This window comes from Pelmatolapia mariae, linkage group LG4, assembly GCF_036321145.2.
Source record: "Pelmatolapia mariae isolate MD_Pm_ZW linkage group LG4, Pm_UMD_F_2, whole genome shotgun sequence".
Lineage (NCBI taxonomy): Eukaryota > Metazoa > Chordata > Actinopteri > Cichliformes > Cichlidae > Pelmatolapia > Pelmatolapia mariae.
Window position 1 is genome coordinate 10,303,318 of NC_086230.1, and position 25,203 is coordinate 10,328,520.

Sequence of the window (25,203 nt, forward strand, 5' to 3'; positions counted from 1 at the left end):
GACCATCCTACTTGTCATCAGCACTCAGTTCAAAGCCTGCGTCTCTGATTGTATCATGGTACATCAGCTTGCACATCTGTAAAAGCACCATATGGTCCCATCCAGATGACATGTTTTGTTGGGAAGGCCTTGCATATTGACAATCTTAAACTACATACTGCATCTATTATAACATCTTTGTAAAAGAAGACTCCGGGTGCTGAACATGCAGATGAAACAAAACGTATGACAAAGAAGACCCAGGACTGCAGAACAGCTAGAATCACATATCAGACAATAAGGGGGAAACAGCTGGTCTCCTCACTTTCCAGATGTTTACAGACTAGTGCTGAAAGAAAGAGGGATGCTACATGATAAGGAACATGGCCCTGTCCCAATTTTTTTGAGACATGTTGCTGCCACCAAACTCAAAATGAGCTAAGATTTTTTCTTAATATGGTTAATTTTCCCAGTTTAAACATTTTTCTTTAATGTTTCTATTATTAATAAAACTGTTTGGAGTCTGCCAAGAGTGTGACTTTGGTCTGGAAACTGGTGAGGATAACTTAAAACACCATTAGCCCTGAACTGAAGAACTGAAGGCAGCTCTAGGCCAGGCCGATCCAGCCTCCAGCCATTGCTCTTCATGATTTATCCTCAACTCTGCTGGGAATGTTTAACTAGCGTGAACACAGAAGAAACATTTGGGTAAAGGTATCTTCTTTTTGTTAGTTTCATTATGTTAGGATTGTTAATATCCGAAAATATTATTTCTGTCTTTTTGGTGAAGTTGACGTTGATGCGTTCATTATGTGAGAATTCACTGCCATCTAGTGGTCACAGTTTGGAACAACAGCATAAAATTTATATTAAAAGATCGAATTATTATTTCTCACTCGTGTTGTCAAAGAGCTCCGTTAATAACACATTTCTGCAATCGGTTTTCACTGCAAGCTAACAGGTATCCCTCGTGTTATCATTTTTGTGGGTTTGGTTACACTGTGCGTCAGGGTGGCAGTGTGCAAGCAGCGCCTCTCTGCTCCACCACAGATTGCAGCTGCACTGAAGCACTTTGCGGTCAATTGATCTAGAAACACGAGCGTATCTCAGACAAAGCAAGTGTCTCTCTCTCTCCAGGATTTCAGCATTTTTTTAAAAATCATTTTCAGAAAATACTGAAGGCTTCACTACAGTTTCTCCATCAGGATGTCGTCATCTGAAAGTGCTGCGTCACATGAAGGTATGCCCATTACACTTGTGTTGCATTACTTTGGATTAGCAAGCTGTTAACGGTCAAATTACTTACCCTTTGAAATGTAAATGTGCCTACATGATTTAATATTATATGTGTTGCCTGGATGTGCATGCATTATATTAATGTCAAAGGTAATTATGACACACACATGACTCTCTGTTTGGCAGTCAGTGAAGCATCAGCCCCCACATCAGAGGCTGAATCTCTGAGGATTGTTCTGCTGGGCCGGACCGGGACAGGCAGAAGCTCCTCTGGCAACACCATCCTGGGAAGGTCTACGTTCCTGGTGGACGTGTCCCCCTGTTCTGTAACCACACGATGCAAGAAACAGAGCGGGATAGTGGGAAGGCGGAGTATCTCCGTCATTGACACTCCAGGGCTCTTCCACACACACCTGTCTTCTCAGGAGGTTATGGCAGAGGTGGGACAGTGTGTTGGATTGTCTTCTCCGGGACCCCACGCCTTCTTGGTGACACTGCAGCTTGGCAGGTTCACCCATGAGGAGAGGGAGGCCTTTGAGTGGATCAAAGCTAGATTTGGGCCTGGAGTAATGAGGTTTACGATGGTGCTGTTCACCTGTGGTGACCAGCTGAAGGGGAAACGCATCGAGGAGTTTCTAGAGGAGAGCCAGGAGCTGTCAGAGTTTGTCGGCAGCTGCCATGGAGGATATCACGTCTTTGATAACAGCAGGCAGGAGGAAACAGATGAATGCTCACAACAAGTCATGCAACTTTTGGAGAAGGTGGACCAAATTGTGGCTAAGAATGGAGGCGGTTGCTATGGCGATGAGATCCTGAAGGAGGCTGAAGGTGCCATAAGGGAGGCACATGAGAGGATTCTGGGTGAAGCTGGGCACGTGGTGGAGTCTATTCAGACAGAGGCTGAGGTCACAGAGGGGCGGCTGCCAAGACTGGAAAAGAAGTGGGAGGATGAAGAGAGGAGAAGGGAGGAAGAGGAGGCCCGGAAGAGAGCGGAGAGGCTTTTCTGGTGCGAGCTGGTGACCGCCCTGGGGAAAGGTGCCGCGGAGGGGGCAGGGATCATGGGAAAGGACAAGGGGAAAGGGAAAGCTGTGAAAAAGGCGAAGGTGGTGGAGAAAGTGGCAGCTCTGGCTGCGTCTCCGCTCTCTGTCAGGTCGGCTGCGAAAGCAGTGGGAGGGGCCGTGAGAGAAGGAAGCAAGGTGCTATACAAACACAGAAAAACTTTACTGCGCTGAAAGGTAAATCAAAGAGACAGGACACAATGAAGCCTGCGTGGTGAGGACAAGTCACTTGATGTAAGGCCAGCTGGACTTCTTTAGGTTTTGAAGACGTTTCGCTTCTCATCCAAGATGCTTCTCTAGAGAAGGGGTCAAATCCCTACTAGGGGTTTATAACCTGAGACCTGCTCTAGGAATGAAAAAGCCTCCTGGATAAGAGGTGAAACATCTTCAAAGACCTAAAAAAGCCCAGCTGCCATTTTCTCAAGCTCCCAAGACCACCATGACCTGGATGAATGAGAACCTACACAGATGTATCACTTAACTATGATTGTGTTTCCATTGTTCAACACCACAATCGCACCACACACGCACTCTTAGACTATACTGTGAAATAGGAACTAATGGCACAATAAAGTCACACAAAAAAAAAGTCCAGTTCATCTTATTATGACTTCACACATTTGTATTTGTCAAAAATAGGTTAGTTCGCTACACAGATACAATACATTAAAAAAAAACAATTTTCCCATCATTTCCACCCCCGACACAATGGCGTGATTTGGTTAAGGTAACAACACAGGAAGATTTTAAAAAAAGAAGAACTGTTTAAAACATTGCAGCAGTTACCTTATCCGTCTTTGGCTTCATATAACAAGTGACAACATATTTTAGCCCTTTATTCTCCTCTGTACAAATGCACTGACACACAAAAGATGACAAAGGAATTCATCAGATTGCAGCTGGCAGTGAGGAAAGGAAATGGTTTGCATACAACGCAGTGACCTATTCAGGGAGTGTCTAACAGCACAGAGTGAAAGAGGACAACACGCCGTAAAAAGATCGGGAAGCACAAATGTACAAACACTACCATATTTTTAAAGACTTTGTGAAATGTGAAGGATTTATACTGAAAGGGAACTATGTGTAGTCCACCTGAGTGCTGTACAAAAAAACATTGCAGCTACATTTTTGTGCTCAAAATACTCTTGATTGTTCAGGATGTAAATGTAAGCACCTCCAGAGTCACAGTCACCCTCAGCTTCCAAAAAAAAAAAACAACCCACAAGCGTGCACAAATACTGTTTCTGTACTGCTGTTGCTCACTTGCCTTGTGTATATTAGGGACACACTTCCAGTGTCGCACCTGCATCTTATGAACTAATAAAAAAAACCATGTAAACTCCTGCAAACGTACAGACTTACACCCAAGGAACCGATCAGACAAAAAAAAAGAAAAGAAAAAATGGTCTAAACTACAATCACAGACCATTAGTTATATCATTAAGTACAAATACAGCTGAAGGATCTACTTTCAGATGCCGATACGTGGCAGGCACAGAAGGGTGGAGGGTTGTGGTGGAGGGGTCCGTTTTAAACTGGCATCGGCAGGGTCATCTTTCCTTTTCCCCGAAGCACTGAAGGAAGGCGTACGAGAAAGAAAAAAGTGAGAAAAAGTGAGGGAGTGTTTTTCAGCTTCCCCCACTCCTTTGTTTAGCAGGTGAGCAAACACTTTAGAGCAACCTACAGCAGCTGGCATTAAGGATACATATCCTCCCTCGACAGGAAAAACAATCAGAGCAGAAGCTCTCTTTCAGTCACAGAGCATAGCTGTGTGCTAGATTTCATTGCAAATTACTTCTGCATGCTGTTTTATATCAGCAGAACAGAAAGTGCAGTAAAACAGGCAAGGCCGATAAACCTAATAATAACGCTGCAAATATTGGATGATTACTCAAACATAATTCTGGCGTGGCGTTCTGCCAACGTAAATGGATCACACCTAGACTCGGCCCAGCGAGTGATCGTGTTCTTACTCACCTTTTGTGACGTAAAGGTAGAAGAAATCGCAGTAGAAGATGGTCTGCACGACGCCGGACACCACCGCGATCTGGTCGAAGAAGCCCTCTGTGTGATAGCGCCACACCCAGTTGGCGATGTAGAGGGCTCTGTAGAGGCCGAGGAAGAACAGGTAGTGGGTGGTGATGGACTCCGCCTCGCCGGTCTTGGTGATCATGAAGAGCTGTGGCATTATGGCCACTGCTTCCAGAAAAATGGAGAAGGTCCACATGATCTGGAGGCAAAGGGGCGCGTGTTAATTTTAAAAGCAGTTTTCAACAGAGGGGGCTCTACATTTCTGACAGAAACCTTTACCTCCATTGGGGTGAAAGCATAGTTCTCCAGGAAGGACAACCCGATGACTGGGACCAGCAGGAACTCCACGCGGAAAGTGTCGTTCTCAGAGTCGTACGTGTTCCTGAAGCGCATGTAGATCAAGTACACCGTAGCATAGGACAAAGCCAGGAACACCACCTGAGGGCGGAGCCAAACACTGATCAGGAAAAGTGAACTTAATTGAAAACACTGTGAAACACTACAAGATGCTTTTGCTTATTTTGCTGACAGCCCTGCTTTGCGTTTATTATCTATCTATCTATCTATCTATCTATCTATATATGCGTGTTAGTGAACACACAGAGATCACAGCTGGTACAAGAAATGAATGACTAATTTATAGCGGTCATTCAGCTTAAAGGTAATCTGACAGGGAAATGTGGGTGTGACCTACAAACTTACCTTCATGACCGTGTTGTAAGCAGAAATGTAGACTGTGAACAGGTCGAGATACCTGGTGGTGAAGACAATCGCAAACAGCACCTGAGACTTCCCAGAGATGCCTGTAAGGGAAATAAAATGAGAGAAATTAAAAGTGAGAGGATGAAACAGAGAAGTTAAACGTTTCCTTTTTTTTCTTCTTTCTTCTGCAACTCTGCTGTGCAGCTCTCTCACTTTAAACAAAGCTGTATGATTGGTCGAGCAGGCTGCTCTTAACTTTGTTATCATTGCCACGTAGCTTCCACTGGCGCAGGACAATCAGCGTCATGCAAATGCCATCCTTAATGCACACAGCAGATAAGAGAAGTTTCATTGTGTCACAGCTGTTGTTGTACACCACAGCCACGCGCATACATCTTTAGCGCGGATGAAAAATCATAACAGCCCAAATGCACTGATATGATCGCACAGCACCCACACTGTGTTGCTAGTGTCAACCTACCAGCACACGACTTGGACCTCCATATCTTCAGCAACAGGATGATGATAGCCACCAAGTGTGACACGTCACCGGCCAGACGAAAGATATTCATGGTGTTTATGCTCCAGCAAAACAAACTTAATGCAACTCCTCACGGGCCTTACACGTCCTCAGGAGACAGTCACTCGCACACCCATAAAACGCAAAAGGGGGGCTGTGCTGGCGTGGACAGAGAGGCGACAAGCTGCGCGGTCACGGTCGGACGGCTCACTCTCTGTGCGCGTGACGCTAGACACAGACTCCGTGGATTCCGCTCACAGATCCGTGTGTGTGTGCCGTGGACAGACGGGGAAACTGCTTCCGAGGAGGTGACGTGGCTGATAGCTCAGCTCTTCGCCGTCATGGATTCAATATAGAGCTAAATATATCTGTTTCCGGCTTAGGACTTTCAAAGTAAAACCTTGTGCTGGTTAAAGCGCATGCTCGTTGAGAGTTTAGCCCAATGACTGTAGAAAACACTCTTTAGTACATTTACTGATTTTTTTCTTTTCAATACTAAGTTCAACACACTGACTTCTGGGGGATTATTAGCTCTTTTACTATCCATAACTATTTTTATTTTGAAGGTTGTTCCCGGTAATGACTGACTTTCTATGGCGAACTTGACAGAAGACATCATGCAATGCACTGATTTCACAGCAGATGGCGACAAACTATTTATCTACCTATCTATATGGTGTTTCGTTATTGGAAATGGTCCCTCGAGAACAGGAGTGTCAGACACTGGTGCCCAGCTTTGGAAAATGTGAAGGAGGGCAAATTTTGGACTTAACTGTTACAGCTTTTCCTACCGAATAACCTCCTTCATGGTCATTCATACTAAAACACAGTAATTAATTAAGTAATACATAAACAATTATATGAAAAAGTACATGTTTTTTTTTTTCATTATCTACTGTACAACTTTCCAGAGATTTTGTTTTTTGTTTTTTGTTCTTTTGGGTAGTGAGTTCAGCAGCATTTCTTTATCACTGGGAAAAACTGAGATGCATTGTTAAAATTTAGCTTTCATTTCTTATATTAGGATATCTCATGTTTTGGTTAAACTTCTTTACACTTGCAGGAAAGGGAGTTTCGCTGATCTGGCCCACTTAAGATCAAACCGGGCTGCATGTAGCCCACTGTAAAATCATTCTGATATTCCTGCTCTAAAGCATAGGTGGGGAATTAAAATTCCCAAATGAGAAATTGGCACTGTTTAGTTGCTCAGGACTAATTTTGTCTCTTTATAAAGTGCTGCTGGTAAGAGTAGATGCTCCAATTAGGCCATAATTGTGTTTCCTTGGGGAAAATTAATGAGCCACGCCTTCTCTATAGGATAATTAAATGTATTTAATGGTGCTATTTAAAATGGTTTTCCTTTTAATTTGTTTGAATGAATTTCCTGGTTGTCTGAAATGTGTTTTCCAAACAAACGGCATTATCTTGCTTGTTGCCTTTTATTAACTTCACCAGTGGATCTATAATAATAAATCATATAATTTACCCATTTAAAAGCTAGTGTACAAATACATGCATTGGACAGATGGCTTCACATTAGACAATATTTATTACATATTCTGAGAAGTTTATGGTCAACTCCATGACTCCAGGGCGCCCAGATGCTACGAATGAAAAACAAGCCCAAATGAACACCTCTCTGTCACCACCACCACCACAGTGTTTGATGGTTTGAGGTGTCTGTGCTGATATTAATTAAACATGGTGCTGTTCATTGTGGGAAAGCATCTCCAATTCGGTGTTGTCTGTCCAAAAGACATTGTTCCAGAAGTCTCATGGCTCATTTAGATGCTGCTGTGCAAACCTGAGCTGTACTGACATGTTCTTTTTAGAGAGAAGAAGCTTTCTCCTTGCAGCACGTTTTTTAGTGTTTTGCATTGTGATGAACTTTAACATTTAACATGCTAACTGAGGGCTGTGGAGTTCGAGGTGCTCATGGGTTTCTGCAGCATCTCTGAGCCTTGTATTGTCTGACTTTGTGTTGAGTGTCCACTCCTGCAAAGATAGTTGCATAGTTGCAGGTTAACACACCTGAATGCTCAGCAAACTGCCAAAACCTCTGCTTTTGTAGAGGTACTCCCACTTTTGGATGATCAGTGAATCAAGTGGATTTGATTAGCACCTCCTGGCTGCTGCTTAACCTCTTAATTCCTATAGAAGCAGCAAGTGTACACTTAGTAGTTTTTCACCTACTTTTTTTCACTTAGTCATGTGAAAGCTTTTGTTTTCACATGACTGTACCACTGATATAATAATAATGGATTGCATTTATATAGCGCTTTTCTAAGCACCCAAAGCGCTTTACAATTCCACTATTCATTCACTATCACATTCAGACACTGGTGTTGTAGCCACAGCCGCCCTGGGGCAGACTGACAGAAGCGAGGCTGCCATATCGCGCCATCGGCCCCTCTGGCCAACACCAGTAGGCGGTAGGGTAAAGTGTCTTGCCCAAGGACACAACGACCAGGACAGAAAGAGCAGGGGGATCGAACCGGCAACCTTCCGGTTACAGATGAGCTTCCCAATCCCAATCCCAATGTGCCACGGCTCAGGGGCAACCGTGGCACAAAAACCCCATAAATATTATCACAAAAACCCCATAAAAGCTTACAATGAAACTCAAGATGAAAAAAAAGATGACTAAACTACTATATGATATTTTTTAACAATAAAAAAATGAGTGAGCAAATGTACCCTGGAGAAAAATAGCTCTGATTCCCACTTCTGTTCCACAGTTGGCAACAAATAATTTGGAAACATGAAAAATGTATTTTTTGGTCTTCTAGAGTCGCACTGTGTTTTTCTCTTTGTGTTTTCTAAAGAAATTCAGATACAAAAGAAAAAGGCTAATGCCTCATAACTAAATGTCAGCTCAGATTGGCACACAATGGAACGCAAAACAAATAATTACCAACTTATGAAACGCTGAAATGCGTAAAGCACTTCAGGGCTGTTTAAGTCTGTGCCAACGGTGTTCATCCTTTTGCAGATGAGGAGTCTGTCTGCTTCAGAACAGTATATGTCTCATGAACATGAAGTGAAGATGAGTAGGCAGCCGACAGCTTTGACACCGGGCTTTAGGCTGTTCACCAAGAAGCAATGGTTGTGCTTTTTTTTTTAAATTTGGCTAAAGAACCGGACTAGATTGTAAAGTGACCTGAAGCATTTTACTCTTACTTATCAGTTTTTTAAAATAATCTCCACCCTCTTTGTGTGTTCACTGCTTTCTGACAGTTCCTCACCCTGGCCCCCTTTCCTCCTAATTCTGAGGAAAGCTGTATCACTGAATCACTGACACACTGTTTCTCACCATCCCGTCTTTCTGATCCCACATGATCCCACAAAATCTCCACCTCCTCCCTCTGACCGTAACCTACAAACTGAAGCTGAATTCTGGCCTTGCGTACATCACGCTACCCAACATCCTCCTCTCATTTTCATGTGATATAGAGCTGCTTAGATTACTCAGGAAATGCTTCCAGCCTACTTAGAGTACATCAGTGGTGGTGCAGAGAAATGAGGGGGCGACGGACACCAACGAAAAGTACATAGCTTCTTTATATACCCCTGAAGCATCCAGCACAGAGGCACTGGTTGCTTTTTCTGATGCTATGTTGTCAGAGTTATCCTCAAGCAGAGGCACGCACATATTTAAAAATCTGAAACACGAGAAAGTAAAAGTTCTCAATGAGCAAATTAAAGGAGAAATGAAAGAAAACTTAATGTATGCTATATTAGTCCATTAGTTCCAGTCTTATAAACACATTGATGAACGTTCGTCGGCTGAATGATAGAAGCAAATGTACCACAAAGGACATCCCCTGGACAGAGCTGACCCATACTCCCATAACAAGTGTGTGCTGAGCAAAAGGTTATGGGAACTAATCTGACACCCAGGCCCGATTAATAGCTATTTATACATACACACAGCCTGGTCTGCCCCAGAGAGTCTGTCTGCCTGGTCATCTTCTGCTGGACGGTGTGAATGTCGGATCATCCTGTCTGCAAGCCTCTGTCTCCTCTCTTTCTCTCGCCACACATAGCTACTGCACTAGAACTGCATCCAGTTCAAAACCACCAATGCTCCATGACAATGGCTCCTGTCAGCTAGTAGAAATGACAGCAGCTGTGACTAAGGGCTGTTATTGTCTTTAGAAATTAAAAATTAACTGTATATAAGTTTCAGCAGTCCACTAGAGGTTTGTTTTTATCTGAAATATAGGAAAAAAAATATTTACAGCAGTGTATTTAAACCTTATAAGGATCAGACCAACTGAATGGTTTAAAGTTGAGTTGTTAAACATGTGGGTAGTGGACTAGAACTGGCCCTCCAAAGGCTAGAGATTTTACAGAGATATTTTAATGTCTTAAATGTTTAAATGTTTTTTTTGCTACATAGACAGAAGGTCTTTCAAAGTTCTTCTTCGGACACTGGTTTTCACTCAACCTCCAGTTCGTGTATCTGACAATTTAGAGATATGCTTTTTTGTTTGTTAAATCGTAAAATAGCTCCTAACTCAAGAGATGAAGCCATGTTGTGTCTACACATAACAGACAACTTAGCAAATACCCTATAAACCAATAAATAACCTTTAAATTGTAGGCACTTAAACAAGCAATATCCTGTCACAAAATACCGCTAAATTTATTAGCACTGGCATTAATTGGTAGTGGCTTTATATTTCAATGTGACAATGATCTCAAACAGACTGCCAATGCAGTAAAAACATACATGGATAGAAAAACACAAACTTGAACACCATCAGTCATGGATTGGCCTCCCCAGAGCCCGGACTTCAAAATTATTGATGCAGTGTGGGATCATGTAGTAATCAAAAAAAAAAAATGCAGCCAACATCCAAAGAATAGAATTGAATGTCCTTCAAGTAACCCGGAGAACTATTCCTGAAGACTTCTTAAAGAAATGACAAGAAAGCTGCCTAAGAGAGTCCAAACTGTGTTGGCTAATAAAGGTGGTCACACCAAATATTGACTTTCAAGCTTGTTAAATTTGTGCAAACTCTGTTTTGCCTGCAGCTATTTCCCAAAATATATATAAAAAAGAGATTTGGCTCAAGAGTTTTGTACAGTACTGCACATGGAAAGTTAAAAAAAAAATACGATTGAAAGATCATAAAGTGTAAGATAAACAGCTGTTTAGCGTATTTGTAAAGCCACTGATATTTATAATGGATGGAATAAAACAGTTTTTATCTCCTTGTCACTTGTGCTGTACATAGTGAGCTTACCAAATGTGAATGCTTACTTGTGTTCCTTTACATTAAAAGAAAGGTAGGCCATTATGTAACAGTTTACTGGTCTGGCCTCCTTAAATTAACCAAACTGGAGCATACTGTATAAAGTTAGATTGACACCCCTTGTTTGAACCAGTCTATTTTGTTTATTTGTGGTTTAGATTTATATTGTGTGTATTACCATTTCAGTACATTATACTTAAAGGAACAGACCTACACAGTGATCTAATTCAAACTAATTATGAATGTTAATGTGTGCCTGCCATTTAGTGCTAATGCATTCAAGTTTCTTGGTGCTTTTTCCTGCTCTTGTGTGGCAATAATCCTTTGGTGAAGCTTTTGTGTATGTTATGTGTATTGGACTTTCTTTTTTCCTGTTTTTGATTTCTTTTGTTTTAGTCTTTGTCCTCTTAGACTGGCCTTTGAAATGTTTCATTGTTTTCACTGTGTCTATTAACTTTAGAAAACTTGACTCCAGCTTCTGTTTATCTCTATGTCGCTGCTCCTAATAGCAACATGTCTCCATCCTCCTCCTTGTTTCTTATCTGAGCAAATGCAACACCCACATCTGTATTCAAAGGAGGAGATTTTGAAAGGAAGCACCCCTCCACTCCACTCCTGCTCTATAATTTAGGTAGAAGAGGAGGAGAGCAAGACTTAGAGAAAAGCACGGAGGAGTGAGGGGCCTAAAGAGGAGCTAAGGGTGAAGGTGGACTGGGAGGAAGAAGGTTTCCATAGAAACAGCTTTGCTCAGTTTAATATCTGATATAGTGATGTGGATTCTGGATGAAGGCAGCTAAACTAGCAAACGTCTCCTGAGATTTTTCTTTTAAATCGTGCAATCAGTCAAAAGAAGGTCTGAAAAGTACGTTGAAACTGTTGAGGTGAGTTTGAGGTCTGCTGCTTCCCTCAGACTGAAACTATACTAGTTTCCATTTTCATTTTTGGAAACTCCACTCTGCTGTGTTTCAGGAAATATATTCTGTTTACTCCTCTATATTTATTCCTGAAGGGGTGCAGAGGCTCTGCAGCAACAGTGGTTTTACAGGTGTAGTCACAAACAGAAGTATCCCAAAGTATCCTGTAGTTGTCTGTAATTTCATGACAGTCGGTTCAATATTAGGACTTTCAACTCAAAAACATAAATAGCCTATTATCATGCTAGAGAAAAGGAAGAATGTAATTTTGTACAGACATTTATGGTGTCCAGTCAGTGAATCATAATGACTGTAATTCACCATGATTCACTGTTTCGAAATCATGAACGTCTGAAGAAAATTAGGAGTCACTCCGCTGAGTAGACATCGAGAATTTCACTGAGAAGCAGAAAAAAACAAAACAACTGAAGTTCTGGTTATAAAAAGTCATAACATTTCAGAAAGGCAAGTCGGATTTATTTTTGGAGGATCATTAATATTTGTACAAATGTGAATAGAAATGTGATTTTAAATTGTTCCTGTCTGGACCACAGTGGTGGGCCAACAAAGTGACCGTGCTGTTAAGGGAAATGGGAACCAAGAAGAGGTCACTAGGAAAGCTGCAACTACCAAGTACCTGAAGAGGATCAGGCAAGTCCTGAGGAGTCAGTTGAATGGAAAGGACAAGATCCGGGCAATCAACACCTACGCCCTGCCCATGATCAGGTACCCTGCAGGGATAATAAGTTGGCCAAAGGAGGAGATAGAAGCCACTATCTCTATCAGGAGCCAAGGAAGCTCCTGACCATGCATGGATGGTTTATAGTCCAGGACCCTGAGGCTGTACACTAAGCTGAAGTTAGGAGGCCAGGGACTAATGAGTGCTAGAACCACAGTCCAGGATGAGACATCGAACATCCATGAATACATCAGGAAGATGGCCACGACTCACTGTGTGTGCAGGGAATACTTCAAGCAGCAGAAACCCAAGAAAAAGGAGGAAGAAGGGGAACCTTCATGGAAGGACAGGGCCCTGCATGGTATGTATCACTGGCAGATCGAGGAAGTGGCTGACATCCAGAAATCCAACCAGTGGCTGGACAAAGCTGGGCTTAAAGACAGCACAGAGGCACTAATTATGGAAGCACAGGAACAAGCTCTGAGCACAAGATCCATAGAGGCTGGGGTATATCACACCAGGCAAGACCCCAGGTGTAGGCTGTGTAAAGATGCCGCTGAGACAATCCAGCACATAACAGCAGGGTGCAAGATGCTAGCAGGCAAGGCATACATGGAACGCCATAATGAATGGCTGGCATAGTGTACAGGAACATCTGTGTCGAGTACGGCCTGGAAGTCCCGAGGTCAAAATGGGAGATGCCCCCAAGGGTGGACATACAGACGGACAAAATGGTGATAGCTAACCAATCGGACATAGTGGTGGTAGACAAACAAAGGAAGTTGGCTGTAGTGATAAACGTGGCGATACTGAATGACAGCAACATCAGGAAGAGGTAACACAAGAAGCTGGAGAAGTACCAAGGGCTCAGAGAAGAGTTTAAGAAGATGTCGAGGGTAAATGTAACAGTGGCCCCAGTGGTAATCAGAGCACTCAGTGCAGTGACCCCCAAGCTAGGCGAGTGGCTCCAGCAGATCCCAGGAACAACACCCAAGATCTCTTTCCAGAAGAGCGCAGTCCTAGGAACAACTAAGATACTGCGATTATTAGTAATGAGTTAATGCAGTCATTTTGTTAAACCCTTTGAATTAAAGCTGAAAGTCTGTGTTGACTATTTGATCTGCAATCACTGTGATAGTGTACAGAGGCAAAGCTACAAAATGTATAGACGTATCTGTATTAACTCGCTGATCATTGTTACTTTGAAATAACAGTCCAATAGTGAACACACCACATGCTCAGTCATACTGCATCATTAAGTTGGAAGTTCAGGAATATCAAAATAAAAATCTGCAGTAAAATATGATTATTATTATAATTTTGATTTAAAAATTAGAATTTTCAATAACAATTACAGAGATTAATCACACATTCTGCTCAGATTCAGGTCAAACAACACTTACAGCACTTAGGTAACAAATTTGCACTCCTTCTGGAATGACCACAGTATGTTAAAGGAAGCCTGCTGCTTTATCACAGTTAAAGTTAAACTAAACACAGGAACATGGACAAAGTTTCAAAGCTTAAATCCAGCATTCTCTGCCTTTCGTAGCTCAGTGTTGTTATAACCTTTGTCAGGTGTTAACAACAAGCTGGAAAACATCTGTAGCACAGCTGTTCGGGAGTAAATGTAAAGCATTTACCGTCAAAGTGCAATTTGCGGCAACAGCCCTGTAATCATCAGGGTGATGCACAGTTTTAAACTGTGTTGGCAACTTGCTCCATCTCCAAGACCCCATATTTTTGTCTCCCACCTGTTGCCATTTTTGTTCCTTGAATAGAGTTACTTCAGAAATCATGACTCAAATGAGTTCCTGCTTGCTTACATGGGCACATCAGGCATTACTCAACACCTACACAAGCTGAGAGCACACCAAGTGGATATCCATTTAGTGTCATTTCCTCTCCTTCCTCTCTTACTTTCTTTTGCTTTTTTCTCTCCTCTCCTCTCCTCTCCTCTCCTCTCCTCTCCTCTCCTCTCCTCTCCTCTCCTCTTCATCCACCTCCCCCTCCCTCCCCTCATGCACAGCAGAGGGGAGATTGACACAGCGTTTTCAGGCCGTGGCGTATGAGTACAGTAGCAGAGGAGAGTGCGCACAGACAGGATTACCATCAGCGAAGGAGGCAGCGGAGGACAGCAAAGGATTAAAGGAGAGACACGGTGGGGATGAAACGATGAATAAGCGATGAAGGAGTAACTAGAGGAAACTATTCAAAGAAAGGAAGAATTAAAGAAGTTGTCACACACCTCATGAACTTAAGGACGTTGGAGCTTTGCCCTGCAAAGTGAGAGCGAACTAAAAGTACAAGCAAAAGAAAGGAAACAACTGATCATTCGCAAGGTGAGAGTAACTCATGTTCAAATGTCAATATTTAAGTATCAGAAATACTTGCTGAAAAACAGTTTGATAAACCGAACTTTGAATACATTTATGTGATAACTTTGCTTGTATTTTAGAACTTTGGTAACCTCTGATGACAAACATGAAGAGCAGCTTTTAGTTTTGCATGTGGACAGCGCACTGTTTCGCAGAGATCAACCCAGAATAAGCACTGCGTCAGACGTACTCAAAGCTCGGGCATCATGGAAACTGCTGTGTAGGGTTAGGTCACACTAGTCATTCACACACTGCAAATCTCTACAACCCTGGCGAAGCTTAAATGCATCACATGAAGACATATCAAGAATCATCAGGTATAAATATGCCCAAAGACAGTGATGTTGTCCACCTGTTGATCTTCTTACGCACCTGTCTTATGTTTTTATGCAATCTCATCAGAAGGGAATCATTGTTTCTGGAGCCTTCAGAAAAAGGAGAGATACAGCCTCATTGTATCTTCCACATCTGCAGAGTAAAGTGAAGGAAAAGGGGACAAATTATCCACTGATGGCTCCACAAAGATGGAAGAAGTTGAAGGAATCCTCTGACACAATCTTCATAATGATGCAAACACATTTTCATTTGCAGAAAATGCTAAACATGTGGACAACAGTGTGCAGGGACTTTAATATAAAATAAAACTTCTTATTTTGTATGAAGGACAAATTGATTAATTATCCTCAATTACATCACTGTGACCTAGTCTCGTCAGGCTAATAAACGCTGGTAATCCTTTAGGTCAGTTAAATTGAATAAACTGTAGTGAGACATTTTATTCCAAAAAAAACTGACTACATTGTTCAGAGACATGACTTAGATATCAGACAACTAACTTTAAATGGTCAATAGACTTGAGCTGCTGCAGATGAGCAGTCGCCATAGTGACCTTTCTCTATCTGCTCATGAGAATAAAGAGAAGTTAGCCGGGATCAAGGTAAATGTGAATTGTGACTAAGTGTCATTACTGCTTTTAAAACTTTGTCATCACTTTCAACCCGATGTGTTGCAAAATGATCATGTGGTCAGTTTGTATAACCAGCCTGAATCGTGAACCAGAAAATACAATATGTTATGCAAAAATTAAAATAGGACAAAATAGGAAAAAAACCCAAACAAATCTGAATTGAAGCCAAGATGGAGGATGTCTGGGATGTGAAGATAGCGTGGGAATAATTCTCTTCATGGCTACTGCTGATGCTCTGTAGGTACTGAGGTGAAACCAGGGTATGTATTGATTAGCTTTCACAGAAGAAAGAGAAGCAAAGAGAAGTGGAATGACTTAACTAAAAACAGTCTTTTTGATAAGATTATCAAAGTTATTGATCAAAACCTGAATAATCAAATTCCACGACAGTGAAAACAAATGATAGTTTAAGGCAACAATTGAAAAATAGTTCCTGTATATACAGAGTTTGAAGGTTAGCTTGCTGTATTTGAGTAGTTTTCAGTTTACTTCTAATTTTGTCTTCAGCAGAAAACATTTATATGCAATGTCATTTGCATTTGTTCACAAAGTCTTTTAAGGACACTAAAGCCACTTTCCTGTTTTCAACAATCAATGTATGATGACCAGCAATCAAGATCCTTGTGCATGACTGCTTCATCTGAAGCTGTATCTGATATAAAGCATGTCTGACATCTGATATAAAGCTCTGGCATTCGCACTGGAAATATTACTTTTCTTAGTGGCTGACAATGTCGTTTATCTCATCAGAGGCCATTATCAAAAGCTTTCGGGGAAATGAACACTTGAGCATCCTAATTTCCTTCTTATCACCCAGCTCACTTACCTCTTTTTTTAATCTTTGCTGATTCTAATAGCCAGAAAGTCCCCAAGTTGCGAAGCAACATGTCTGCATTTGCATGTGCAAAATGTGCTATATACAAACTACAATTCATAATTACAGCAGGGTTCCAACCAAAAATTACTTCAATATGAATTAGTCAGATAATGGCACCTTTAATCTACAAATCAATACAGTAATTAGACCAAAAATCTAAATTCAAAAGGTACGTTTGATTTTGCATGTTTAAAAAAAGGCAAAAAAAAAAGAAGAACTAAATCCTCATATGTGAGAAAATGAAACCATAAACATACCCTATATTTGCACAACTCATACACAAGCTTTAACAGAGACTCTTCCTTCTTATAACGTTTTAATCTGGATTATTTTCCAGACATATGCTAAAAATGTAAATTTTATCATTCATATTTTTGTGATCAGTGTGGTTCCATTGCCCTCAGTGCAGTATGAAATTATTTGGGAAATAGGCAGGCGAAAGTAAAACATCCAAACTCTGCAGGGCTCCTCTCATCCTCATTTGTGTTTTCACTCAGTGATGCAGATCAAAAGCCTGCACTGAGTGTCACCTCTTAGCGCCCATTTAAACATATTTAAAGCCACACGTAGCTGTTGTGTTCCTGCCCTTGCACCCTTTCTCTCATTCCACCCCTCCCTCTCTCTCTGAGTCATTTTATAAGAGCACTTAATACTGTATACTGCCCCCCTCCACGCACACACACAGCTGGTGACTCTCTCCACTTCCCTCCATCCCCTAAATGCCAGAGGAGATGTGTTCCTATGGAAACTGACTTCAGAAAAAAGTCCCCAGTTTTAGGTGGTGACCATTAACTGGTTTGTATTGTGTGTTTCTCATCACTGCTTCAACACTTTGGTACCTGCACTCTGCCTCTGCCAGCCCTCCTGTTCATTACAGATTAGAAACCTTTTGCACTCAAAGGGAAACCTTAGAGCTTATACACTACTGGCTCACTAAAACAGACACAAGCTAGGAGGTCTGCAAAATCATGCTGTTAGCTGGAAGTTAGCCTGAGTGGAGGCAGACACACGCTACTTATTAAAAATCGAATCCCTGCAATCAGCACTTATAGATATTTCTCTGTGTATGTGGTTTCCAGTGAACTCTCTGGTTGATAAGGAGAAATGATTAAAGCCTCCGACCCCGTCTTACAGACAAACAAAAATACAGTTTCATGTGACACCTGAAAATTCAAGAAAAGCCAGTGTCATTTTGCTAATTTATTCTCTTATTTTACAATATTTTGAACTAGAAATCATGTAAAAAATAAGCAGTTCAACGCATGCATTTGATTTTGATGCCCGATATAGTGTTATATTATCGATATAAGCTACACTATAGACAGATATAGACAGTCTTGCACCTTTAGATCGGGCCCCATATGTCTTAAACAAATAACTGCATAAACTTTTATTTTCAATTAAAGACGCATAAGATACGAATAGTCTCACAAACAGCTCTCTGACATTGCAGATGTGCTAAATAGATACAAAGAAAGAGTTTAATAGTAAACGCATTGTTCAAAAAAATTTCAGATGACTTGTCTGACTGGATTTCATTAAGTCTGAAAAGCTTCTGAGAAAATAAAAGCATAATGGTGATCACAAAATGTAAATAAGCTGTGTCATAGTAAGGTATGTGAGTCTTGGAGGGGTAAGTTCATGCTACTATCCTTGATCTCTTGGTCTGGGCGTAGTAATAATATAACACACTGGCTGCAATCAGGTTTGTAACATGTAATTTTGCTAGCTTGCCAAAGTATCTGTCAAACTCATTTTAGTTCATAGGCCACAGATGCCTTCATGTGATTGCAAGTGGGCTACAACTTTTAAAAAAAGAAAAAAAAAATCTATTTTTTTTTTAATTGTAAAGAAGTAGAGGTGCATTTTATCAGCATTAGCATTTGATAACAAAGCAAATGACAAAGAGCCTGGGATGTCTTGGGGAAAAAAAGGCACAGGTTTTCAGTTTCAGTCCGTTTTCTGCAATTAAAAAGAAAGAAAACTCTCCTTAAATTAAAAAAATATACTGCCTTCTTCAGTGTGCGATGCCAGGCTGTGGTTGATATCTTTGTCAGTGAGAAGACTTTAAAACTTCAGATGACTTCTTTTTGCTTTGTCTGTTACACTTATGCATCCTCATGGGAACCACATTTTAACTCACAAAACCAAACAATACACACACTACTATTCCTCAGATTTTCCACTCATGCATTGCTATTATGCAAAATATTAAATGTGGTGAGGTTGGTTTAAAAAAGCAAGACAACAACCATCACATGACAGTTTCTGTTGAATTTTATGTTTCTTCTAGGGGTCTCTTCAGTGGCCTGAACAACACCTGCTGTGAAGAGACCAGATGTTTGGGAGTAGGACACAGTTTGGCCTCCCACTGTGGCCCTCTACCTGTGATCACTGGTGCCATGGGAACAAGTAGAGCCAACAGGTGAGCCCAGTAATATCAGCCTGATGTGAATTTACTGATGTGGACCATTGGTCTTTGAACTCATTTTACTTGGTATTGCTGGAATTGTAGCATCTCATTATTACTGTATCAGCTCTGTTTGGGCAGCTATCTTTGAATTCTCAGCTTCATCTCATTATTTCCTGACTAATTTGTAGAGGATCAAAGACTGTTGCGTTCACTGAAACAATTTCATCCTTTTTTAATTTGAACATTGGTTGGTTTAGAAGTGTCCAACCGTCCGGTGAGAATGGGCTTGTTAATTTGGGTTGGCAGGGTGACTCAGGACCAGCTCAGGGATATTTACAGTAAGCAGATCCTTAGAAAAGGCCAAGGCCGTCCTACGCTGTCCTGACTAGCTGCACACGAAGAGCTCTCGCCTTCAGGTAGCTGCAGCAGGTCTCGCACAGCAAAGAAGGAGGTTGCCTTGATGTACTATGCACTATGTTCATTTTTTTCCCCATTCTGTGTGTAAATCAATAGTCGGACACCTTATGTTTTGAACACACAACACCTAATTTCTTTCTTCTTTAACTGCTTGTTGTGATTTAAATGTACCAAGGCAGTTCTTACAGATTTCATTTTGTCTTACAGTTTTGTGTCTTGCGAATCAGCATGATGTTTACCCCCAGCACCACAACCGCTCACATCCCCACCTAAGAAAAACAACACAGATAACATCCATTTGTCATTGTCGCCATAAACTTAGCATCTCTCAAACAGAGCTCTCAAGTGTCAGTGGGTCAATGAATGATTAATAGAGAGTGTTAAGACTCATTTACATATGATGAAGTGCCACCACAGTACAGGCATGTCCATCCCAAAATGATTTGTCTGACTGACACTGAGTCACGTATAATCCTATAATCTGTGATGACAGCGATCCTTCTCACGCAGCTAAATTGAACTCACCTTCCTAGCAGGTAATCCTCTATGTAAAGGAGATGCTGATACACTCAGGTGAAGAGGAGTTTGGTCAATTTAAGTAGACCATTTGTAACTCTGAGTTCAGTATATAGTTTATGTTACTTGATGCTGACCTTCTAATCTGATTGGACTGAGAATGAGTAAAAAAGCAGCCAATGTCTAAGGACAAACTTTGAAAAGAGCTTCAGAAACCCAGAGAACTATTTCTCAACACCCCTTCAAAAATTAGAAGAAAGCTAATTGGAAGCAACAGATAACGAAAAGAGTTTTTTCTCAGTACGCCACAATCAACTAAGAATAATAATTTAAAAAAAATACAATTTTTAATCCAAGTCCCTTTTTTTCCTGACAGGTACAGCATTGTGTCTGATACTTTACCAGAAGAAGAAAGGCAAAAGATTTCTAGCTTAGGACTCCATAACGGCCACAGTTCACCCAGATTCAGACTGCACTTGGCCTGCACCTCAGAAGGAGAAGACAGGAGGAGGTCAGGAACCTCCGCTATCGTGCCCAGCACGACGGAGCAAGGAGTGATGAACAACTACAATGGAAAGGTTCTGACAAGGGGCTCCAACCAAGTACGGAGCCGGTTTGTGAAGAAAAATGGACAATGTAACGTTGTGTTCACCAACATGGAAGAAAAGGGGCAGCGCTATCTAGCTGACATCTTCACCACCTGTGTGGACATCCGCTGGAGATACCTGTTGGCTGTATTCTGCACCAGCTTTCTTGTCTCCTGGCTGTTTTTTGGTTTAATTTTTTACACTGTTGCCCTGGCACATGGGGACTTTGAAGAGCACCCTACACTGAAGGGTGATGGACTGGCACCTGGAGGTCTGCACGGAGCCACATCTGGACATACAACTGGAGAGCCAGCACAAAGGATGCCCTGCATACTTCATGTTCAGGGGTTTATTGGGGCGCTCCTGTTCTCCATGGAGACCCAAACTACTATTGGTTACGGATGGCGCTGTGTTACCGAGGAGTGCCCTGTTGCTGTGATAACAGTGGTGATACAGTCCATAGTAGGCTGCATCATTGATTCTTTCATGATTGGCACCATTATGGCCAAGATGGCTCGGCCAAAGAAGAGGAACCAGACCCTCATGTTCTCCAAAAACGCTGTCATTGCACTGCGTGATGGCAAGCTGTGCCTCATGTGGAGGGTGGGGAACCTGCGGAAGAGCCACATTGTGGAGGCTCACGTCCGTGCCCAGCTCATACGTTCGTATGTCACAGCTGAGGGCGAATTCATCCCTTTAGAGCAGATGGACCTCAATGTGGGCTATGATGAGGGCACAGACAGGCTGTTTCTAGTATCTCCACTGGTTATAGTCCACGAGATAGACAAAGACAGCCCCTTGTATACTCTGAGCCGAGCTGATCTGGAGGCAGATGACTTTGAGGTCGTTGTGATCCTGGAGGGAATGGTGGAGGCCACAGCCATGACCACCCAGTTCCGTAGCTCCTACCTTTCCAGAGAGATCTTCTGGGGCCACAGGTTTGAGCCTGTGATCTACGAGGACCGCGACCGCTACAAGGTAGACTACGCACGCTTTCACAAGACATATGAGGTGCCGTTAACGCCCCATCTCAGCGCCAAAGAGCTGGATGAAGCTGCGAGCAGGGCTTCTTCCGCTGCTTCTCCTGCGTCTGCATGCAGAGCCACAAAAGACTTGATCCCCATGTCGCTTAGCGCTTTCTGCTATGAGAACGAGGTGGCATTGAGCTGTGGGGAGGAAGAGGATGATATATTTGACTCTTCTCAGATTGTAGGGAAGGAGAGGTCAGAGGAAAGAAGGACTTCAGTTTCTGTTGACTTCCAAAATATGTTCCACGACAACTCGACTGTGACTTCAGGCAGTCACAATGTCATGTGTGTTCTTGACATGGACAATAACCAGATGGAGTTTGATATCTTACAGACTGCAATTCCTCTTGATCCAGTGACCTATAAGAGCGAGCAAGAGATTCAGTGAGAAGAGGGAGGGTATGGTCTCCCATGCTCCTCCTGTTTCTGGACCTGTTTTCTGCATGTCCCATACCCCTTTTGCCTTTCCAGTGTTATTTTATATTCACATTCAGTGGCTCAAAAGTAAGAAATGTTTCCTAAATAGTTTTGTGATGGAATTTCTTAGAGCTTTTGTTAAAGGTTCTTTGTACAGAATAAGTCTGGCTTTTTATTTTGGCTCCTGACAGGATTTTGGCTCTTTTATTATGATTTGACAAAGGAAAGCACAGTGGCAGAAAAGCCCACAAACTTGGACTAAGAAATGTATATTTTGCATAATTAAAATGTTCTTTATCTTAATTTAATTTCTATGTGAACATAAACAATGTATTTTATGAAAGAAATAGTAATTCTGATTTGAATTCTCTTTTTTTATGAAAAGAACTGAAGTTCTTCAAGTTTTATGCTTGATAAACTTCAGCCGGTTCGTGGATTTCCATGGTCATCATGCTGGCAATAGTTTCCCACATTGTCTTTTATATTCCCATTTGTATTGAAGCTTGTTTCTACTGCTGAAAGAAGTCAGAATTTTTGACTTACAAATGTACATTGAAATGGAAAATATTCGTGCGCTGCAAATGTTGAAATTTAGAGGAGAGAATCTTCTATACAAACGTTCATTCAAATATATTTCCTAAAACTGCCCTATAATAAGTTATTTAGCATACATTATTGATAAACTTTTTGATTTTGTACAGTAGCAAAAAAAATTCTAAGTGCAATCACTAAGTGTAACAGAAGATGTTTTCTGAAGAACGTGATAAAGTTTCCTTAAGATAAACTTAGAGGGATGTCACTGGATTTAAAATCTAATGTTTGAAACATAGTTTTTAGCTTAAAGTTGATTTGTTAAAATGCTTAATTTTTATTAGTGTATCAAGACTAAAATAACTTTATCAAGTTAGCATAATGATTAAAAAGCAGAGTACACTATAAAGAAATTGTGTAAAAAAAAAAAAAAAAGGGGAAAATGTCCTGGTAATTTTCTGCCATTACATTTTTAATGGAGGTTTGCGTATTTGGTAACTGGTAAAACTATTGTGTGATTAAAAAATACAGGAAAAAATCCTTAAAAAGTTCATATGGAAAATTATTTCATTTTAAACCAGCACATTTCACTGTATTTTTACAGATTTTTTTTTACTGTGCAGATTTCTTGATCGCTCCCTTCTGACGATTTTTTTCTTGGTTTGTTTCTTGTGGAGGTTGCAGGCTGTGATTACAGAATCAATACTGAGAATCGGCTTCAAAACACATTTGCTCTGTTACTGTTCGCCAAAGAAAGGTGTGGTGTTGGATGACAGTGGCCCGTGTACAGTACTTGTGTCTATGATAGTAGGAAGCACAACAGGAAACAAAGGGACGGAGGCTGTTTGTGCAGTCTCAGGAAGTGCAATAAGTATTTGGATGTGGGTGGAGGGGATTATTACTGATGTCTTATGAATTGTTGCAGACAAAGTCGACATGATGATTGTATGATAGATGACATGAGAAATAAGTTTCCAATATTTACTGGGAAAGCACGCTGAGAGAGCCAAATGATATGATAGATGATAAAGGTTTATCATGGAAAATACTAAAATACCTGTAAATAAACATTATTTACTTTACTGATTGTATTGTCAAATATTTCCCATCAATTAGTTTCAGACTGAGGCCTGAACAAATATTTATAATATATTTACCCTGTGGCTTTTACATGCAGTATACAGACTGTACCTAATGATACTACAATATTCAGTCTGATGGTTTTTATTTTATCTTATTGTTTTGTTTTGTTTATTGAGACTTTTATGAGTTTTTTTTTTTTTTTTTTTTTGCTGACTGTTAGCAGGCGTGTTTGTTTTGTATTAATGTGAATGTGTGGGAGAGAGACTGGATGTAGAAACGATGTGCATCTGAGCAACAAACAGTAAATAGTTTTAGTTTTATTGTCAAAATTCTCAATCCAGATAACTAGGATTATACAAAGCATATGTAAAGCAACTCAACTGACAAACATACACTGCCAGCCAAAGTAAAATACTTACTATGGTTTAATGCATTCATCACTGCAGGATGACAAAATAAAAAATACAAACATAACTGATTTTTAAATAACTTACACTTTGATATGCATATCAGTTTCACGTTTATCATCATGTTTATTCATATTTATAAATGTTTTTGACAGTACAGTGCAAGTTTTGGTGTTAATGGTTTTGGTTGCCCGAGTACATCTTGTAAAAAAGACTGAAATCACTGTATGCATAATAATTTTCTTAAACATTCATATGAAATGCATATTTAACATGTTTAAATTCAAATTTTACAATTGTGTGAGTTTGATTTGACAATGACACCTTAAAATACGGAGGACCAAAACAGCCAAAAATATAAATGCTTGAATAATGATTTAATTAAATTAACATATTAAATGCAAATGTGCCTGATTTGGCACATTTGGTGGCATATTCATTTAGTTACTGATCTGACGAAAAGCAGGTGAGCCACCGAGATGCAATAAACAGGTAAAATTGGAGTTCTGGACTTCTGACTCTGACTTTTTTTAATGTGGTTGTTCGTGTATTTTCTGAAATTTTACTTCATATGTATTTATTGAGACATATACATTGTCGGTTTTGGGTCTCCATATTTAAATGTTATCAGATTCTGATTAAAATGTTGTTAAATTTCTATGCTTGTGTACAGATTGTTTTGACATGAACATGGGCAAAAAAAAAAAAAAAATTTAAGTTACTCTGAAACTTAAAAAAAAAGTGAAAACACATTTTTCAAAAGGTTTTGACTGGCAGTGTATAAAAGTCTTTATGTAATGTCAGTTCTGGATTGTGTAATACTTGACAAGAATGGGTGTTAACTTAACAAGTAAGTGTTTTGTATCCTTTGCTATAAAGTCTTCCTGCTTTGTAGAAATCAAATGATTTTCCATTCCTTCCTTGGGGATTAACACGCACTGAGCAAACTACTGTCAGACTGAAATAAGCTGAAAAGATTTAAAAAACAAACAAAAAAAAACCCTGAAGTACAAAGCACTTTATTCTTTCTTGTACAATTTTTGATGTTGCAAATAAATATTTCTGTAATTATCTCTGTAATGCTGTTCTCTGCTCACACACACACACACACACACACACACACACACACACACACACACACACACACACACACACACACACTCCTTTCTAGTGTATGCACTGAACTCCTCTGCACTGTTTGC

The 25,203-nt window shown here is 40.7% G+C and overlaps 3 protein-coding genes across 4 annotated transcripts; 2 read left to right on the forward strand and 1 right to left on the reverse strand.

Annotated features, from left to right (window-relative positions):
* Window positions 1-990: 990 nt before the first annotated feature.
* On the forward strand, window positions 991-2,743 carry LOC134625969 (GTPase IMAP family member 7-like). The gene is made up of 2 exons (XM_063471393.1): window positions 991-1,219; window positions 1,402-2,743. Exons 1-2 carry the CDS (start codon window positions 1,186-1,188, stop codon window positions 2,445-2,447), a joined length of 1,080 nt encoding a protein of 359 aa, XP_063327463.1. The 5' UTR covers window positions 991-1,185; the 3' UTR covers window positions 2,448-2,743.
* A 154-nt stretch (window positions 2,744-2,897) lies between these two features.
* Window positions 2,898-5,867, reverse strand: kdelr3 (KDEL endoplasmic reticulum protein retention receptor 3). The gene is made up of 5 exons (XM_063471395.1): window positions 5,488-5,867; window positions 5,007-5,107; window positions 4,584-4,742; window positions 4,251-4,503; window positions 2,898-3,847 (listed from the first exon to the last, which is right to left on the reverse strand). The coding sequence occupies exons 1-5, from the start codon at window positions 5,576-5,578 to the stop codon at window positions 3,804-3,806; spliced, it is 648 nt and encodes a 215-aa protein (XP_063327465.1). The 5' UTR covers window positions 5,579-5,867; the 3' UTR covers window positions 2,898-3,803.
* An 8,567-nt stretch (window positions 5,868-14,434) lies between these two features.
* LOC134625968 (ATP-sensitive inward rectifier potassium channel 12-like) lies at window positions 14,435-25,072 on the forward strand. 2 transcript variants are annotated; one of them, XM_063471392.1, is made up of 4 exons: window positions 14,435-14,722; window positions 14,839-15,075; window positions 18,896-19,027; window positions 20,325-25,072. In XM_063471392.1, exons 3-4 carry the CDS (start codon window positions 19,005-19,007, stop codon window positions 21,949-21,951), a joined length of 1,650 nt encoding a protein of 549 aa, XP_063327462.1. In that variant the 5' UTR covers window positions 14,435-14,722; window positions 14,839-15,075; window positions 18,896-19,004; the 3' UTR covers window positions 21,952-25,072. The 2 variants fall into 2 exon arrangements, with proteins under 2 accessions (XP_063327462.1, XP_063327461.1); XM_063471391.1 differs by lacking the exon at window positions 14,839-15,075.
* The last annotated feature ends 131 nt before the right edge of the window (window positions 25,073-25,203 follow it).

Bases quoted from the DNA above. Each gene is read 5' to 3' on its own strand.
- kdelr3 (XM_063471395.1), bottom strand. From the start codon at position 5,578: ATGAATATCTTTCGTCTGGCCGGTGACGTGTCACACTTGGTGGCTATC. The intron at 4,743-5,006 runs GTAAGTTTGTAG...CTCCGCCCTCAG, and splicing joins CTTACAACACGGTCATGAAG to GTGGTGTTCCTGGCTTTGTC. The intron at 4,504-4,583 runs GTAAAGGTTTCT...CTTTGCCTCCAG, and splicing joins ATGCTTTCACCCCAATGGAG to ATCATGTGGACCTTCTCCAT.
- LOC134625968 (XM_063471392.1), top strand. From the start codon at position 19,005: ATGGGAACAAGTAGAGCCAACAG. The intron at 19,028-20,324 runs GTGAGCCCAGTA...TTTTCCTGACAG, and splicing joins GGAACAAGTAGAGCCAACAG to GTACAGCATTGTGTCTGATA.
- LOC134625969 (XM_063471393.1), top strand. From the start codon at position 1,186: ATGTCGTCATCTGAAAGTGCTGCGTCACATGAAG. The intron at 1,220-1,401 runs GTATGCCCATTA...TCTGTTTGGCAG, and splicing joins AAGTGCTGCGTCACATGAAG to TCAGTGAAGCATCAGCCCCC.